Raw genomic sequence first — 17,351 nt, 5'->3', positions numbered from 1 at the left:
GTGGAGGAGACGTGCACCAGCTCAGCCTGAGGTTCTCACTGAGGAGCTGCAGACGCCCCACCTGCCTCCCGAAGCAACTCCAGCACCTCGCCCGCAGCCTTGTTGCCATCCTCACCTCCCAGGAAGCCGCCGTGTCCTCAGCACCTCAGTCAATAAGAGTTTGGCAGAGCTGCCATCCGCTGCCTACTCTGAGCCACTGTTTCTCGCAGCGAGGGAAGGGCCATTACTGCAGGCAGCCATTTGCGAATCACCTGCAGGACCCTGTTCCTGCGAGCACACAGGTGGTCACACACAGCCCAGCCCAATGCTTGTGCTGCTGCGTTGCTCCCCTGCTCGCTGTCCCCCATTTGGTCAACTTAGGCCACCCTTGAGGCAGTCCCTGGCTTCCTTGGGCTCAAACAGTGGCAAATGCAGTGCAATTTCAGGCTGGGGGGTGTGGGGAATGACAGTGTCTGACAGCATGGGGACCATGTGGCTTCTCAAAAGGTTTTAATATCACAGAGCGAAAGCCAAAGTGGTTGTTTCACCTAAAAAAGGCCTTGTCCACAAAGGCAGCCTGAGACTTTTTTAAACCTATGATGACAAACAAGCCCCTGTTCAGTCAGTTAAATGCTCTTTCCCTAGCTAGGCAACTGGGGCGGGGCAGGGGGGGCAAGTGTTAGAAGGTGCACTACAGGCACTTTGGCAGCACCCTGTAATTCACTATATATCGTCAAACAACTTCTTTGGTGCAAGTGTAGTTTTCCCAGATAACGTGTGTAATGTGCTGTGGGAAATACCAGCGCAGGAGGGGGGCAGCAGCTTGCCCTGTGCTGAGCTGTGAACACCTCAGCTCACCCTGCCCCACGCACGCCTGCCAACCCCCTGGGCAAGCTCTTGCCTCAATTGCTCTTCTGCCCTCTTCTGCTTGCTCAGGTTATGCTTGACGCCTCTACTCTTATCCAGAAGCGATGGTCTTGACATTTATTCCAGCCCTGAAGTGCCTGTCTTCTTAACTGCCAAACCCACACTGGAGTAGTTCTCATAAAATTCCCTTAGAAACAAAATACACAGTCCCCGTACACAAAGGGAAAGGGCTGCTGAAGCCCAAGGGCAGCACGTAGCCCACACACACATCCACAACTCCCTGCCTCTGCTGACCGCTAACGCATGATGCTCCTGTTGTTCTTGCTGGTGCTCACATTATTCTTGCTGGGCCATAACACAGCTATTGTCTCTGCAAACCATATTTACTGCCAGATGGGGAGTGCTGCCCGGGAACTGAATGCAGGCAGAGGTCACCTCAACATAGATCAAATATTATGCAGCTGTTGGGTACCCTGATCCTGGAGCTGGTGGCTCTTCCCTGGGAGCTCTGTAACACCAGTACTCTATGATTGTAATTTTTCTTCTGCCCTTTTGAGAAAAGTGCTGCTAACATGGAAATAATAGTGAAAGTTACAGGATATCCCCACCCCCCACAGTTCACCTTCCAGCAGAACCACCTAAATGTAATTCTTTCTGAAACACTGTCACTGCTCATCCCTTCAAAAGGGAGCTGTATCGTTTACTTTTCATTTACCTAAGAAATAGACAAGCAGTTTTTCCAGAATCTAACTCTTTTAGGGGGACCAGAATGTTAAACATTAAATGGAATTGATATTTTTCCTCTCTTAAGAAGGTGAGTTGTAGTTGAGCCCTGTTTAGCATCTTCTGAACAGATAAAAATCCTATTGACAACATGCTCTGGGCTACACTACAATAAAACTAAAGCCAGTTAAGGTTCAAAGCAAATTTAAGTTTGAAGCAGCAGTGTCCTGCAGGATCTGTTGCAGAAACAGCCAGCAGCTCAAGTTGTCAGTCACCTGCCATCCAGGCCAGCAGGAAGAGCCTCCATCTCTTTTGGCTAAAAAGGTAAATGACAGCCCCAAGTTTCTGCTGAGCACCTCACAGCCATGTGCCAGCCTCCAGCAAAGTGCATCCAGACCAATTCCGCAAAGGCACCTGGCAGTGCTAGGGAAAGAAAAGCTCCTTAGCAGTTGGGTCACAAGTCAATCCAGGAGTTGGTCACTTATAGCTTCCAATTTAGTGCTTCTCAGGGGAGGACTTAAAACATCAAATCACCTCCAGAGAGACAGGCCCTACTTAAAGGCCGTTTCAGTGCAAAGAAACTGTCAGGGAGTAGTTATTTGAGCAGCCCAGTTCAATTCTAAATCCAAACGACAGGTGGGAAGAGCCAGGCCACCACGCAAGACACTACCAGGCCTTGAGGTGAAGCAGGCTGCCAGGGCCCTGCCCCACGCTGCCACCAGGCCACTCACAGCTGCCCAGTGGCCCCTGCTGCTGCTCCCCAGACATTCACAAGTCGCTGTGATATGATGAAAGCGAAGGGCTGGTACAAGGAATGGAGGGACCCTGACGCACACCACTGGGTTTTTTCTCTTTTTTCATACTTGAGAGAAGCTGCACAGCACCAAATACTCGTGAGGGGAAACAAAATCAGACAGCTGTACAGAACACTCAATTCACCTTTAAATTTAATTAAAATAGAGTTTATTAGCTTTTCTTTTAATACAAACATGAGAAAGGAAAACCACCTGAAGACGTAGCGTTATTTTCAAAATTGAATTGTGATCAATACCTGAAATGCCAAGTTCCATGGGTTTGGGAGCCAGGGGCTGGCATATCTGCATACTGCAAAAGACTGTATGCATCATTTTAACAGTTGAGTGCAGCCAAACTGATGAGGACACTCAGGCAGCCCCACTCTCAAAGGCACATGGACTTGCTATTCAGTGTGTCTGGGCCTTGGCTAGAAGAGGAAGTGCACAAAACCCGTGCCATTCAGAGGGAGATCTGCTCCTAGGACAAACCACCTAGAATCTGTTTGGATCCAAGAAGGGAAGATATGACAAGCACTTGTAACAGGAAGAGTCTAATAATACTATCCTGTTTAGAGTTCAGTTTCAGACCCTGAAAGTAAGCTCCATTCCAAAGTCTCAGAAAGAGCAAAACCCAAGCCTCTAGAGCAAGATAAAATTCACTTGGGGGGGGGGGGGGGCGCAGACGGTTATAGAAAGCTTTTTGATAATTCTCAATTGAACATGACATTTTTCAATCTACCTGGTTAGGTAGTCCAGGATTCTCAAATTCATTACTGTCTCACTATGAATGTAAATCCCTCCCAGGAAACAAACACCCAAGGAGAGCCAGATGGATGCACAACATCAGCTTTAGGAACTCCACTGTATATAGCACAAGAGATTTGCAGTAGAACTCAGAGAAGCAGTGCCGCACACACGCCACTCACCACTGGATTGCTACACTGTTTGGGATGGTGATGATGTTTCCAGACCAACTTTCTCATCCAATGCCTCAGAAAAATATACAGATTGCGTCTCTTCCAGAGCAATATAAGTATTAGAAAATGAGAGAAGCACCATAATTCACAAGAAATGCAGCATGGACCCTATACATTTTAACAATACATAAAACCGCATCTCTGCCCCCAGTCAAAACATTCAAAGTCTTTTGACAATCTCTACTGGAGTGAAGTTGTGGGTGCAGAGTTGGAATTCCTTCCTGCTGGGCAGCTTCTTGATTATGAACAGATCACCAATAATAGCAGCTTTTAGTAGCCAAACCAGGGAAAAACTGTCAACACATGTCTATGCTACTGTTTTCAGCTCCAGAGTGGCTTTGTACTTTAGGAGTCCCATGTTTTGTTTTGTTTTTGTTAACACTGCATCGACCTGAAATACAAATGCAGTGAGACTCTGGATGACAGGGGAGAGGAGGGAAGAACATTGTAACTATAGTCATGTGGTTAGTGTTTAAATTCTAAAATTTAAAACTACTTATTATTAAAAACCTCAAGAGTTCACAGCTATAGGCCTACATAGTAAGCAAACATCTGTGGGGGAGAGAAGGAGAGAAGTTTGTTTTTGCACCTCTGGATACATTAGGAGGAGGAGAGAGTCGATGTGACAAAGGTCTTGTCTTTTGCACCAAGTGTGCTCCTCAAGCTCTGGGCTCCCTTGGCTACTTTACCCTCCTCTCCTCCTCGTGCTGGAAGACACCATCACCGCTGGCTTGTGTGCGTGGAGTGGTGGCATTCCTCCGGTTCATGTGGACGCTGGTTCACGGTGCTGCACCTTTCTCTCTCCTCAGGAGAGGATGGCATTAGAACGGCGGATACCAACTAAGTTATCAGCACTGAAAGATCGTCTCATAGCAGCTTTTGACAAGTCTTTGTATTTGTCTTCACACAGACGGGAGATAGCCTGGAGACCATGTTTAGATACAAAATGAAAAGTACACATTAGAGAAGTTTGAGCATTTCAAGGAAGCTTTTACAAGTGTAATACTGACAGAGCAGGCACTCTGTAGCAGTGATGCTACTAGCTTTTCTACCTAGAATGAGAGTAAATAAGAACTACTTCGGAGGGAAAATACTAAAGGGGCCTGTCCCCATGCTAACAAGAACCCTCTCCATCAGAAAGAAAGACAAAGAATGTGAGTGGTTTCATATCTAAGTATCTTCAGTCTTTTACCAGTCTCACTATCTAATGGAAAGCTTGGATCCATTTCAGACTTAGGAGTTTGTGGACGTTATGTTCAAAATTGCACCTAGTAGCTAGGTCTGGTACATGCAGCAGCACAAAAATTTTATTTTAACAGTACAGAAATGCACACAGCCATTTCTATGAGAGAAAAGGTTCAAACTGAAAAGATTTCTGCACTCCCTCAGGCACCTTGCCCTTGGCCACTCAGTGCAAGAGAGCCTAGGAAATGAAATTCTACTAGGACGTCCCTTTTGCTTTTACCTTCTCTACCCCTCACCCCTAACATGCTCCTCTCGGGATCACTCATATGATCAGGTTCCTGAAGAGGCCCGAGAAGGGAGGGCAGCCCACTGCTCAATGGCATGGCAATAGGTATGGCACTTTAATACAGCTATTAAATATCAGCACGTGTGGACAACTTAGTATTTAACTGCTTTTTCAGCCATTTATTGGCTTGTCTCTGCTCTACTTATCTAGCTAGTCAAGCAGCCTTTATTCTGGTGCAGCTATTTTAGTAACAGGCCTAATTATTTAAATCCTAATAACACATGGTTGTCCAGAAAACACTGCGTGTCCTCCCCTGCAAGGCCTATTTCTGATTGGAGCTTTCAGGCATTATCAATGCAAATAAATAAGGATACCTTATTTACTAATGACCTTATGTAATAAAAGGCTGAGCTGAATTTCAGTCGTGAACATTTACTTCTATTAATAATTTACCACCTATCACCAGATGAACTTTCACAGTCCTGCGATCAGCTACAAGCCTACACCTTCCCTTTAAGGCAGCACCCATTCAGCACAGCCCAGTGTTCTGGAAGTTCAAAAGGTGAAAAGCACTCTGAGCATGAATAAACTTCTAAGTGTATTTTAAAATAATTATTTACATTTATTTCTGCCGACCTTCTGGAGGCATGCATTTGGCTCAAGAGTGGCATTCTTTGAGACACTGGCTGCATGAGCTCCCAGAGCAAGCCCAGGCTCTCCATCCTGTTTTAATGCTAGCACATCAATCATAAAGCAACCTGTGTTGACATATTTAGCCCCAGTTGCCCATATGGTGTAAATCAGTTTTCAATCCCTGGAATACTAATTCAGTGCTTCATACAGGCTCCTATCAACTGCTCATGTGCTTCTAACCGAAAGGTAGAATTAAAAATTTTAGCAAATGGTTTAAATATTTACCACGTTTTGGAATTAAAACCCAAAATATCTTGTAGTACATGCATTAGTAAGTGCATTATGGCAGATCACATACTGTACTGAAAATTACTCTGGTTTTAAATACCAAGCCCCCGAATGCTAGCAAAGAAGAAACAAAACAGGCTCACAATCTGTAAATCATCCACTTATGCCTGGGCACTGAGCAGTTCAGTAAACAATTTCCTGTGGAATATGAACTGCCCTACAACCACATTTACAATTAGTGACAGTGTTAGCTTAAAGTGCAAGTAACAAGGGTGAGACAAAGCAGAAGAGTTGCATTGCTTAATGTTAAATAGAGGAATTCGTTGGCATATCATACCTATCATTCCAAAGGACCAGGAGGGATCACACTTATTCCCGAAGTTCAGCCACTTCTGGGATGAAATAAAAAACCTGGCACTTGGCAGAATTATTGGGGGTGGACAACAGAACAATATAAGCCAAGAATACCGTAGCACACCCCTCTTTGAAAGGGGCTATGGTATCAGTGTACACAGGGCCTGCGGTAACGCCTTTGTTGAAAGGTCAACAAAACAACATGCAGAGTCATCAATTAAACCTGGACAGATGAAAGGTTGCATTGATCCAACAAGAAATTTTGCCTGGGAACCCAGGTAATTTAGATATTTTCAAAATGTCTTGCATATCTCCAGCAACTAGGAAGACTGACTCTGCAAAAATTCAAGTTTTTTTAAAATGAGCCTTCATACCAAAGAAGGCTGCAGGGACTTGTGGAAAGGCAGCCTTTCCCATGGAGCAGAAAGGACCAGTAATCTGTATTTACCCTCCTCTGGACATTCTGAAGGACTCCTAAGAAGTGGCTATTCCAAAAGTTTATCTTAAAGCAAAGTTTCTTTGAAAAGGTGAGGTTCTAAAACTTGAGAAAAGAAACATATTATTTCTGCAGCTGTCCCCAGACAAATGGTTTATTAAAGCATGAGAGCAGTAAGAGTGCTCCCTCTAAATCTAAAAGCAGCTGTGCAGTGGGATGCAGTGGGAAACCTTCAGCTGGTAGTATTTAGAAAGGTCTGAGTGTGACTGTCTCTAGGTGCTTGGAATACAGACTGTGACCAGGGAAGGACAGACAATCCATTACATATGACACTAATCTTTTCAATCTTAAGTAGCCTAGCTGAGCTAGGGTTCCCAAAATAACATCCGTTTTATTTTGCGATCTGCTAGACTTGCGTAATCTCTGTCCCTTCCTTTCCTTAGAATACTAGTTTAGCCTAGGCATGGTTTTAGAAGTGCTAACTGTAGTTATAAAGGGGTTAAATTAGCCTGTAATACACTAATCTAAAAGCTTTTTAGTTTTTCTAACCACCACTTAACATGATTAGCAACAGATGCTCTTACTACACATACAGACAATCTCAGACCATTACCTCCAGTTTCTGTGCTCTCTCTTTACTGAGAGGCTCCAGCAGAAAGCTCAGGTTATTGTCATCTGCTAGGGAGCGAAGATCGAAGTAGTATTTGGCGTAAACACTGGCAGGAACATTGATATTAAACTGCAGTAGCTCCAAGAAGTGTCTTTCCATCTCGTTCCTAGGAGGCGTAAGGGACAGAAGACAAAGGAAAAAAGATTGTTTTAGCTGGCTGAAAACACTGAAGAGACCTCAAGCTTGTTTTTAAAACCAGCAACTCTGAAACAGTCATTGAGAGCTCTGCATTATTAGTTTCGAGAGACAAGTCATTCACTAGTGCTCAAAACAAGGTGCAGCTTTTGAGTCCTGGCACCTCCGGCTCAGAGAGAAAGGTAGTGCCCTGTCGTGCACTCGCCCGGCTGACTGGGGAGGTTCATTCTTCGGAGTTCCATTAGTGCAGCTGTACAATTCACGCGCCATTCTCACTCTCCTACGGCCCCACACTATAGTGATCAGATGAAAGGAATGATGTATGCTGTTTATTAGCTCTGAAGAACTTGCAGACATTTTCACCAGGCTGATAACAGGAAGGGGGTTTATTGAAGTAGAGGCGGGCTAACAAAAGGAGTAGGCAGATCACCACGGCAACAAATGGATCTATGAAGAGCTGCTGCTATTATCTCACAGAAAAAAAGACTCTTGAAGCAACATGGATTCATCTCCAATAAATAAATAAATAAGCAGCATTAGGTGGGAGAAGGAATTTTCCCCTCAATAGCATTAGGCAGGATAACAAAGTACTATGTCAAAGGGCACTGTCCAGTTTTCACTCACTCGTCTATTTTCACTGGGCAAAATATTTGGAGGAAAGTGGGGAGAGTGCCATGACATGAAACAGGCCGCTTCAGCTACTGTACTGTGGTCAGCTAGTTCAGAGATGTTCTACAGAGGAAAAACAATGCTTTACAAATTGACCTAAAGAAACTGGTGGTACCCAAACCAAGCAATTCAGTCAGTCCAACACTAACTCAATGATTGTTTCTAGTGGTAGCAGACCTGTCTCAACAGAATTTAGCAGCTGTATAGGCCAACTGTGAATATACCAGAAGGTAAGTTGCACAAATTCAGTACCAAGGCTGTTCTTGCTTTTTGGGAGCTTTTAAAATGGATGTTTTACTTATCAGAGGGGGGGGAAATTAAATCAAGGAAGGATCCAGGTTGTGTCCTGTATTGGACAGTGGGTCTCAATATGAATAGCAGCTTTGTGCTCGTTTCTAGCATAGTGGACTTGAGTATCATTGAACCTAGTGCCAAAATTAATTTCCTGTTCATATGGTCATAAGCCTATAGAAATGTAAATCAGATAATGTTTTGATGATCAGCTGATCAGAGCTTGATTTACCCTGTGAATAAATGCTCTTCACTGCCCCTTTTGTACTCACTAGGCTAATACATTTTAATTGTGTAAAAATACACTTCTTCATTGGATTAACAAGTCTATTAAGAGTGGTTTAAAACCTGGGAAAGGATAATGCCCATATGTTTCTGTGCCTTATTTACAAATATATGTAGCCAAAAGAATGAACAGCATGTGTCCCCTTACAAGCAATCATAGCAAGATTAGCAGCTGCACAGTTAATTTTTCAGTGATTATGGATTCACTCTCATCAAAGCAAGCAAGTTTTGACAAAGGATGACTTCCAAATATCAATTTAATTTCCTTTGATTTTTTCCACATTAGAAACAAGTACAACAAACCCCCAAAAAATCACCCCCCCAAAACCAAAATACCTTTCAGTAAAAAACCCACCTTTGCTTTGGTCAAATAAGAAAAGGCTTGTGATAGAAAAAAATAAGATGAATACTTTCCCAACATTGAGTACGAAGAAGCTAAGGCAAATGAACTCACCTGCCAGTCGCGAGGCCTGGATCACGTATCCTTTAACCAAGTTTAACCCACTAGCAGTTTCTGTGAGAGCCAACAGCTCACTGCCAACAGAGCTGTGAGGTGGGGCTGCCAAATAAGTGTCTTCAAGCAGTGAGGAGAGTGTATGTGGTGGGGACAAGGTGCACCTACAGGCGCCTTCAGAAGAGGTGCCTGGCTTGTACATATATACACACGTGCACACACCGATTTGCAAATTGGGTGAACTACACCAGATAGAAACCCTTTTGCCAGTTACAGAGTGGTGTAACTCCCATGCTTGGCTTGCAGTGGCTCAACAAGAGTATCCATCAAATTAGTGAGATCATTCTAGATAGGTAGAGCCAAGAGGAAAATTCACAGGAAGTTCATGAACAAAACTTGCCACCAGTCCTTGTAGACAGGCCTTTACTGCACAGGAATGGCCCACCCAGGGAGCGATACCTGGCACAGTCCTGCCAAGCAATCTTCAGCTGGGGAGCTGCTGGGGTTTTGGGTGGATTTTTTGGCAGCATCACCAACTATCTCCAATGTTAGAATGCAACCATGCCTGAAATCCTTTGCCAATTGTTTTCACTCAGTAACACTTGTATTCAGAATACCTAATACTCACCATCAAGTGACTAGTTTAAAAAAATATTGAAACTACTAAAGCTGACAATTAACTATAGTACCAGCTATTAATTGAAAGTAGACTTATAAACTTAAAGCTCAGTTTTGCCAAGTATTTTAAGCAGTTTTCCACGGTCCCAGTTATGGTGATGTTATCTAATGTAGGAGCAGTGAAGTCTGCCCAGTTGCAGCAGTGTGGAGACTGGGAGGGACACCCTTGGGGCATTGTCAGAAAAGGGTTGTACAATTTCTGCCCACACCTAAATTCAAAGGTCTAAGTCATTTCAAATGAGATGGGATTACAAAAATCCCATCTTGAAATGGGAGGAAAAAATAAGCCTAAATTCAGTCTATTTTCCTTACCACCATCACTGCTTTGAAAATGTAAGTATTTACAATTTCAGGAGACCCAGCATCAGCAATAGAGGATAAACGTCTTGCTTTGTTACAGATCTTTTCAGTGCTATCAATTTGATTTGTCCCAAATAGGGCCAGAAGAAGAGACATCAAAAAGAGCAAGATGTATACTCCAGCACTCCTAGCATCGCTGACCCCACTTCAGCCATCTCAGAGTTATTTGCAGCAATGCTTCAAGTGTGTTCCTCGGATAGATGAGCACTCTGAGCCAGGTTGAGTGAAGATGTACGTTATATAAAAATCACTAATTATGCTTTCCTGGGAGACAAAGAACTCCCAGGCAAGGGGTGTGTATAAAACAGGGTACTATGTTTGCTGTTGCTGTTTGCAATGTGAAATAACTTGAATAACAAACTGGTTTGATGCATGTAACTCACCCACTTTTAGAAATGCCACCCCCACATTAAAGGAAGAAAACTGGATATTCCTCCTCCTAAAGCGTCCCAGATAAATATTGACTTACAGTATTTTAAACAGTAGCTTTAGGCTGAATCCAGGGAAGAGAGCTAGGAGCAAGAACAGACTCTCCCACAGGTTGCTGCCCATTGCTGTGTGCAAACTTCTACCACCTCAGTCTGCTCCTGTACTAGAACTGACTGTTACTACATAGGCCTGGACACATGCTCAATTACAGCACAGCAGTGTGATAAAACTCAAACACACATAAAATGTGTCATCAAGTTTATTAAGGCCAGAAAGCCTGATATGAAGCTACCCTTCTAGCATTTCTATCACTGTGATAATAAGGGAAAGAGGAACAAGCTGGCAAATAGAATTAAAACAATCATGCTGACATCCCAAAGCTCTCAAAGATAAAACTTTGCAAGAAGGAATTTAACAGAAAATCTAATGGGCCAAATAAACACACCTCCAGCCCATAGTATGAGCCTGGAGCCACAAGGATGAACATCCTCTGAAGCTGCAGAAATTGTAGGGCTTAAACTGAGTGCACCAAGAAGAGACAACAGATTCAAAATTTATGCAGAACTGAAATCTACATCTGAGACAAGAATATATACAAGGAACAGCCTTACATAAACAACCAGTAGTAAGATTGAGGATCAGCCCTGTAGGCAAGTCTAAGAACTCACCCAAAGAGGATGAGCTGTAGCAGTAGCTGGATGTAACACATGCAACCACAGATACCAACACAAATGACACCTGTCTGCCAGCAGCAGCAGCTAGGAATTCAGACCTTGAGATATTTGGGCCTTAGCTGGATACAAGAGCAGACACGTAAGTCACAAGTTATGGCTTACCCTGCAATTTTTCAAATTCTAAAACAGAAAAGGCAGAGAACAAATTTAGTTCACTTTTTTGGTCCCCCAAAAAGACTTTTGATAAGACTATAAATTGGGCACTTTAGAGTTACACCAATGCAAAAAATTAGTGGAAACAAGCACCCAGTCCCATGGTTCATCACTGGGGGATAGAAGGTAAAGAAAACTAACTTTGAAGTTACTCACCAAAGTCATTAGAAATATTAATATAGATTTGACTCAAAGTAGGGTTATTCAAAGTTTCCTAGGTTAAAAAAAGGAATGAGGCTGGATACCAGATATGCGTCATGCACATTATCATAGCAGAGAGATATTTTTTCAGTATGATCACAAAAATTGCCATTAAAAAACCCCCCAAAAACCCCCCAAAAACCCAGAAAACCCCCACCACTGCAGATTAGCCAAACCTTGCAACTTACATGTCCTCAACAGTAATGTCCTTCAATATTTGGCAATAATCCACATTCCACACAGCCTGATCATCCCAGACTTTAGAAGCCAGCAGAATAGCTCCTAGGACTATCCTCTTCCAGTTACTAGGGCATATGTCAATCTCTGCATAGGTTAAAAGCCTTTCCAAATAAACCTATAAAAAGAAAAAAAACCCAAACAGTTTATGTGTGCAACTAAGACCTGGAGCCGAGTTCTGAGCAGCATGTGTGCCAGTCCAATATGACTATTTTATCCCATTACCGTTAAGTGTGTCAAAATAAGCATTAGTGATTACTACTTACACTTTAGAATCCAAACTTTCAGGCATTAAAGGTTCCATTTTTTATTATAACACAAGAACTGGACCACCAAGGTATACAATAAAGGTACTGAAGAATCCTCTCTGAGCAATGAGCACTGCTGTTTTGGGGAGATGCTGCTAGAGTTCTTTCTGTCACCAAGTCACACAGTCACCAAGGGGTTCTCATTAGGACCTATCTGGGATAGTAATCACTCAACATCACACTAGTCTTTTAACACGGTGAAGGTTCAGCACTCGCAGCTTAACAGGAAGTGCTAAAACCTGCATTGTGATCTCTAGTCATGGGACTAAGTAAGATGCATTAATTGCTATCTTTCCACAACAAAAAGCATTAATAGTGCTACTTCTGCTTCACCCTGTAAAGAACAAACTTCAGTCCTTCACCTACATCATCATCCTCTGCTTTCATCTACATCACCAACTGCTTAGATAGTGAAAGATACCCAAGTCCAAAGATGCGTCTTGGTCTTTTACTCATTCCTCTCATGTAATGTCAAATCACCCCTAAGATGTTGAATCAGTCCACTCTTTAGAAGTTTTCTGCTATTTCATACTCCTATAATGATCCATGTAATTTGCACTTTCAAATTTGAATACAGATTGTTTTTAATGTTCTATTCCCTAAACTAAGTCCAAGGTCCTAATGAGACCTCAGATAAACTAGTGGGTGCAGGAAGCTGCTGTACATGTCTAAGGGCAGGATTGAGCTTTATTACTAGGGTTCCCCACACTTCCTTCTCATCCTTTGCTTGTAGCCCTCAAGTGGACTAAAGGTGTTCCTGTAATAACAGAGCCATCTAGTGGTAAAATTTACTTTAAAAACTAACTATTTTTATTTTCTGTAAATACTTCAGCTGGCTAGATTGCCCAGGGTTAGTTATCATCTTGTTCTGTCAAAATTGCTTGCGTGTCTTTAGAAAAGCAAAAACCTCAAACTACTTACAGAGTTTCAATAGCTCTAACTATCTGGCCCTTTTAATTATTTATTTCCTTATTAAAGAGAGTCCTTCAAGCTGAATTTGCTTAATTGCCACATTGTCTTTGGGTGACAGTTCTCTTCTGTTCTCCTTTCAGACTGTTTTTTGGAAAGAAGCCACAATGAAGACAGAAGTCTAGTATGCAACAAAGTGCAGTTTAAGAGATTGTCTAATGCAGCAATTGTGTTTTTTTCTTTCTCTTCATAATACATACATGTATATACATGCATATATGTATGTATGTATAAAGTAATCTGTATCAGAGTCAATTGTTTATATCCTTCTTGCCATCTTGCTTTCTGAAATCAAACAACAAACTGTAATGAGTATTTTTTTCTTACTATTGTTCTTAAATTGCAAGTTCCTCCATGTCACCTGGGGAAAAAAAGTTGTAGCCTCTTTGGTTTAATGAAAAAAGTTTGATAGAAAGGTGGCAATGATTGAAGGACATAATAATGAGAAAGTTCATCTCCTGGAGTTCCTACAGTATTGATCCTTGACCCCTAAGATGGTGTTACTTGCACTGTTCTCGTTAATGTCAACTCAAAACTCCCACTTTCCCCTCCATACAACTGAAATAAAAGATGTCTTTGTGTCTGATCATCTTATAACCCACTGTTTATGGTGTCCCACTGTTCTGCCTTTCTCAAGCTTCTTCAGCTAGTTACATATTATGAAACAAACAATGTTTGATTGGACAAGTAATTAAGCATTACATATTTGTATGTAGAACAGGTAAGTTCCTTTTCAGTTAACCACACCTGTGACTACTTAATCTTCTCCAATGAACTTGCTCATACAGTGTCTTCATTATTCACAAGGTTTCATGACACACTGCAACTATTTAAGTGTCAGTTCAGCCCAGTTCACTCATTGAGGGGAGGCAAAAAAAAAGTATTCCAAAAGCTCAAGTTTCAGTAATCAAGCATCTCTTACCAGTGTCACTATTGCACATTCAGCTGTCAGCTGTGCAGCACTGAAAAGTGTTCGAACAAACCGGTAGATGTGCTTGTGATCAGGGTCATGCTTGTAGTAGTCATCTGGAACTTCTTCCCGCTGCAAAAAAGTTCTCTGAATTACTGAAAATCTGTCTTACTTAATATTGACTTTAAAGAACAGCCACACATGGTTGTTTCTTCTCACTGAGCAGAAGTGTATACAACCCTTCCCTGTCACAGGGACAGAACAAGATTATATACTGAAAGCAGTAAGCAGCCTTGCAATGTTATGAATATTTCAAACAAAACACAATAGCTTTAGCTGGTATCTTTGTTTTGAACAATTTTGATCTGTAAGGCTAATAGGAAAGAACATGAACTACCATCATTATTACAGGTGCTAACTATTGTCCGTGGAACATTTTACAGACTAAAAGAGATTTTTCAAAAAAGGTTTCCCCCTGCAAGAAAATCACAGATATATACACACACCGCAGAAGCACTGGCTCTTCAAAAGGCAAAATTAGGAGACTTCACAAGACTCCCCTTCCAGCTGAGGAAGAGCTGAAGAATACATGTCAGTAATTCTGCCACAGGTAGAACAGAAGGTAACTTACACTGTCTTCATAGGACTTGTTCTTGAGAGATTCCAAAAAGACAACAAAGCTAATGAACAGCTAGATTTAACTTTGACATGGTGCTAAACTGTTTCTAAATACGGGGAAAAGAAAAGCTTAGAAATAAAATCTGTAAAAGCAATCCTAAAATGAGTGTTTGAGAATTCTGACCCTGTCCCCCCAGACATTCTGATAAGTCTCTTCCTGGAGGGATGAAACTTTAAAAGCTCCAACTTTACACACTGGTTCTGCTAGACTGCTACTGAATAGGTTTCTATCTACAGTCCAAGTTAGACCTATAGTACAGTAAAGATACCAGATGAGAACAGCATAGCTGCTTGACATTAAACTAGTCATAGGGTAAGCAAAGCAGCAAGCATTTTCACGTGGTTTTGTAGTTTAAAATAGCCACATAACAGTGTCAAGTAAAATGAAGAGGTAAGTTAACTTTGTACTCTCCACACAGCCTTCTAATACACCACTAACCAATGGAGGTTACCTCTTCAAGGTGGGCATGCAGCATTACAAGTAACATGAGCAGGATCCCCCTTGCAGGATTCCTGTGCTACGAGCAGTACAAAAGCACATGTGGAAATACATTTTTGCTGACTGGAACTGAGGAGGAAAGGACTGAGACTGGTATTTGTGACTAAGCCCTGTGATAACGGTAACTTGAAGTTTGTTACTTCTGCTACTAGGGTCAGTAGAGCCTGGATCTGGACTCTTTGTGACTGAATCTCTAGAGGACAAGGTATTCAGAGATTTCTTCCAGCTAATTAACCTTTTCAAAGGAACTATAGGCACCCAGCTAAAACCTCAGTGCTACAGAAACTAACAAGCCATTTGTATCTTTCCCCTCAGAAGGATGACATACAGCCATTACTATATTTCTGTCTGTATACTGCAGTAAGATAGAAGAGACCTTTAAGTGTTCCCTAAAGGACACAATGATTCTCCTCATACTCATTAAATAGGAGGTAGGCTACATGAAAGGATCAAAAGATGTCAGCTTGCTAAATAAAGAAAATAAATTGTCTGATGAAGAGGAGTTCATCTCACATAAATAATTTTCCATGTGAAACAACAGATTCAGGCAGTTAAAATGGTTTTGGACCAGACTTTTCTCTTGAAGTGCCACAGTCTGGACAAGAAATCTTCAATACAGCTCCTCTCCTGAAGTTCATTATTTTTATTGTATAAAGAGTTGTATTTATTCAAGTGTACAATTACTAGCACAGCAGGTCCTGTTTAGGGATGAAACTCTAACAAACTTAAATTTTATTGTATATTAAAAACTGTTTATTAACAAGCCAAATCTGTGAGATAGATTAAGCTGTGTTCACTGAGGTAGGTCCCAGAGCAAACTGAATTTTTAAAGCCATTAGAGCTTTGCTAAATTAATTTCAAATGAAGAACAAAGTAGTTCTGTAGGACAGTCATTAAGCTAGTAGTGCTCAAACTGGACATAAAAAGCACACACTCCACTCTTGAGCTTGCCTGTACTATGAGGTTTTACATCTTAAAAGACTGTCTGAAGAGGTGTACCAAGACCAGTCACATTAAAATCACATGCTGAATGCTCCTGCAAGCAGCATTAAGCATATCTGCTTTAAAATTTTGCCTTTCAGGGTTTTTAAAGACCAAATTCACTGTCTCCTACTTCGTATGATGCTTCATGTATTATATTCTCCTGTTTCCAGTCCCTTAGAAGGTTAGACACATATCTACTAACCATATCTTCCTAAATAAATAGGAAAGACTTTTAATTAGTGTTAAAGAGAGGAAAAAAAAAAAAAGGAGTCAGACAAAAAAGTTTCAATACAAAATATGCAAGAATCAGCACATGCTTGCTTTCTATTTATATTCAAAGCATAGAAAACCAATCGTACTTTGCAACACTTAGACTGGGTTCTGTTCACGATCTAGCTGATATCAAAAGCCTAGAGGATACTCTTTTGACTGTATTTTATATATAAAGATACAATTTAAGATCAATTTGCTTGTGACCTGGTGCTAAGACATTTTTATGACTTATACAATATGAATCAAGATGTTCAGAAAATATGTATATTGGTGTACATTCAGAGGATCAAAGTTACACTTACTGTGAGAGGATGAGATTTTTCATCAAAAATATCCAATGATCTGTCAGAATCTCTACAAAGTAAAGATCTCTGTTTTAGCAATGAGAGTTAATTGGTAATGCTATGCTCCACTAAAAAGTATTACTCATTAAAGAGGAGAAAGGGACTTATTTTACAGTTCAGCTTTTCCTAGAATATGGTATGAAGTTATATTCTATTTTTGCAAAGCATTTAATCATGACATCGTACAACTGAATATTTAAGAAACGATGAATAGCTATCCATGTTCTCATATTATGTTTAGTACAGTTCTTGCTTAAAGTGTGAAACTGTCTCAATTAATAGTGTTCATTTCAAAAAGGCAGCTGTAATTTTGAAGCATATGCTGTAACTAGCTGTAACAGCAAGGGTTATTTGTACATGGGACAGAGTGTTCCTTCATCCATCAAAACTAATCTGTACCTCTGTATTCAGGAAAAGCAAAACAAAGTCCAAAGGCTGATTTGTGAGTTAAGTGTATTTTCCTCACACCCTCTGTTTTGACTTTTTACGCTTCATTCTCGATGAAGCCTGCGCCATTGGATGGGTGTATTACTGACCCTTCTGTATCAGCTCAAGAGAGGGTACAAAG

General features: G+C 41.4%; 2 protein-coding genes across 2 annotated transcripts in view; one reads left to right on the top strand and one right to left on the bottom strand.

Annotated features, from left to right (window-relative positions):
* PLEKHM3 (pleckstrin homology domain containing M3) overlaps window positions 1–11,299 on the top strand; it is a 137,048-nt gene extending 125,749 nt beyond the window's left edge. Inside the window, exon 16 of the mRNA XM_074829388.1 lies at window positions 10,143–11,299. Within this exon, the coding sequence (XP_074685489.1) occupies window positions 10,143–10,268 (126 nt within the window). The 3' untranslated portion in view covers window positions 10,269–11,299. The remainder of the gene's footprint in view (window positions 1–10,142) is intronic.
* Window positions 2,516–17,351, bottom strand: part of CCNYL1 (cyclin Y like 1) — a 35,580-nt gene continuing 20,744 nt past the window's right edge. Inside the window, exons 6-10 of the mRNA XM_074829410.1 lie at window positions 16,742–16,793; window positions 14,018–14,137; window positions 11,770–11,936; window positions 7,136–7,298; window positions 2,516–4,262 (exon numbers count right to left, since the gene is read on the bottom strand). Coding sequence (XP_074685511.1) covers window positions 4,146–4,262; window positions 7,136–7,298; window positions 11,770–11,936; window positions 14,018–14,137; window positions 16,742–16,793 — 619 coding nt within the window. The 3' untranslated portion in view covers window positions 2,516–4,145. The remainder of the gene's footprint in view (window positions 4,263–7,135; window positions 7,299–11,769; window positions 11,937–14,017; window positions 14,138–16,741; window positions 16,794–17,351) is intronic.

This window comes from Strix aluco, chromosome 6, assembly GCF_031877795.1.
Source record: "Strix aluco isolate bStrAlu1 chromosome 6, bStrAlu1.hap1, whole genome shotgun sequence".
Classification (NCBI taxonomy): domain Eukaryota; kingdom Metazoa; phylum Chordata; class Aves; order Strigiformes; family Strigidae; genus Strix; species Strix aluco.
The sequence above is the reverse complement of the archived record's forward strand: the minus strand, read 5'-3'. Positions and strand labels throughout refer to the sequence as shown.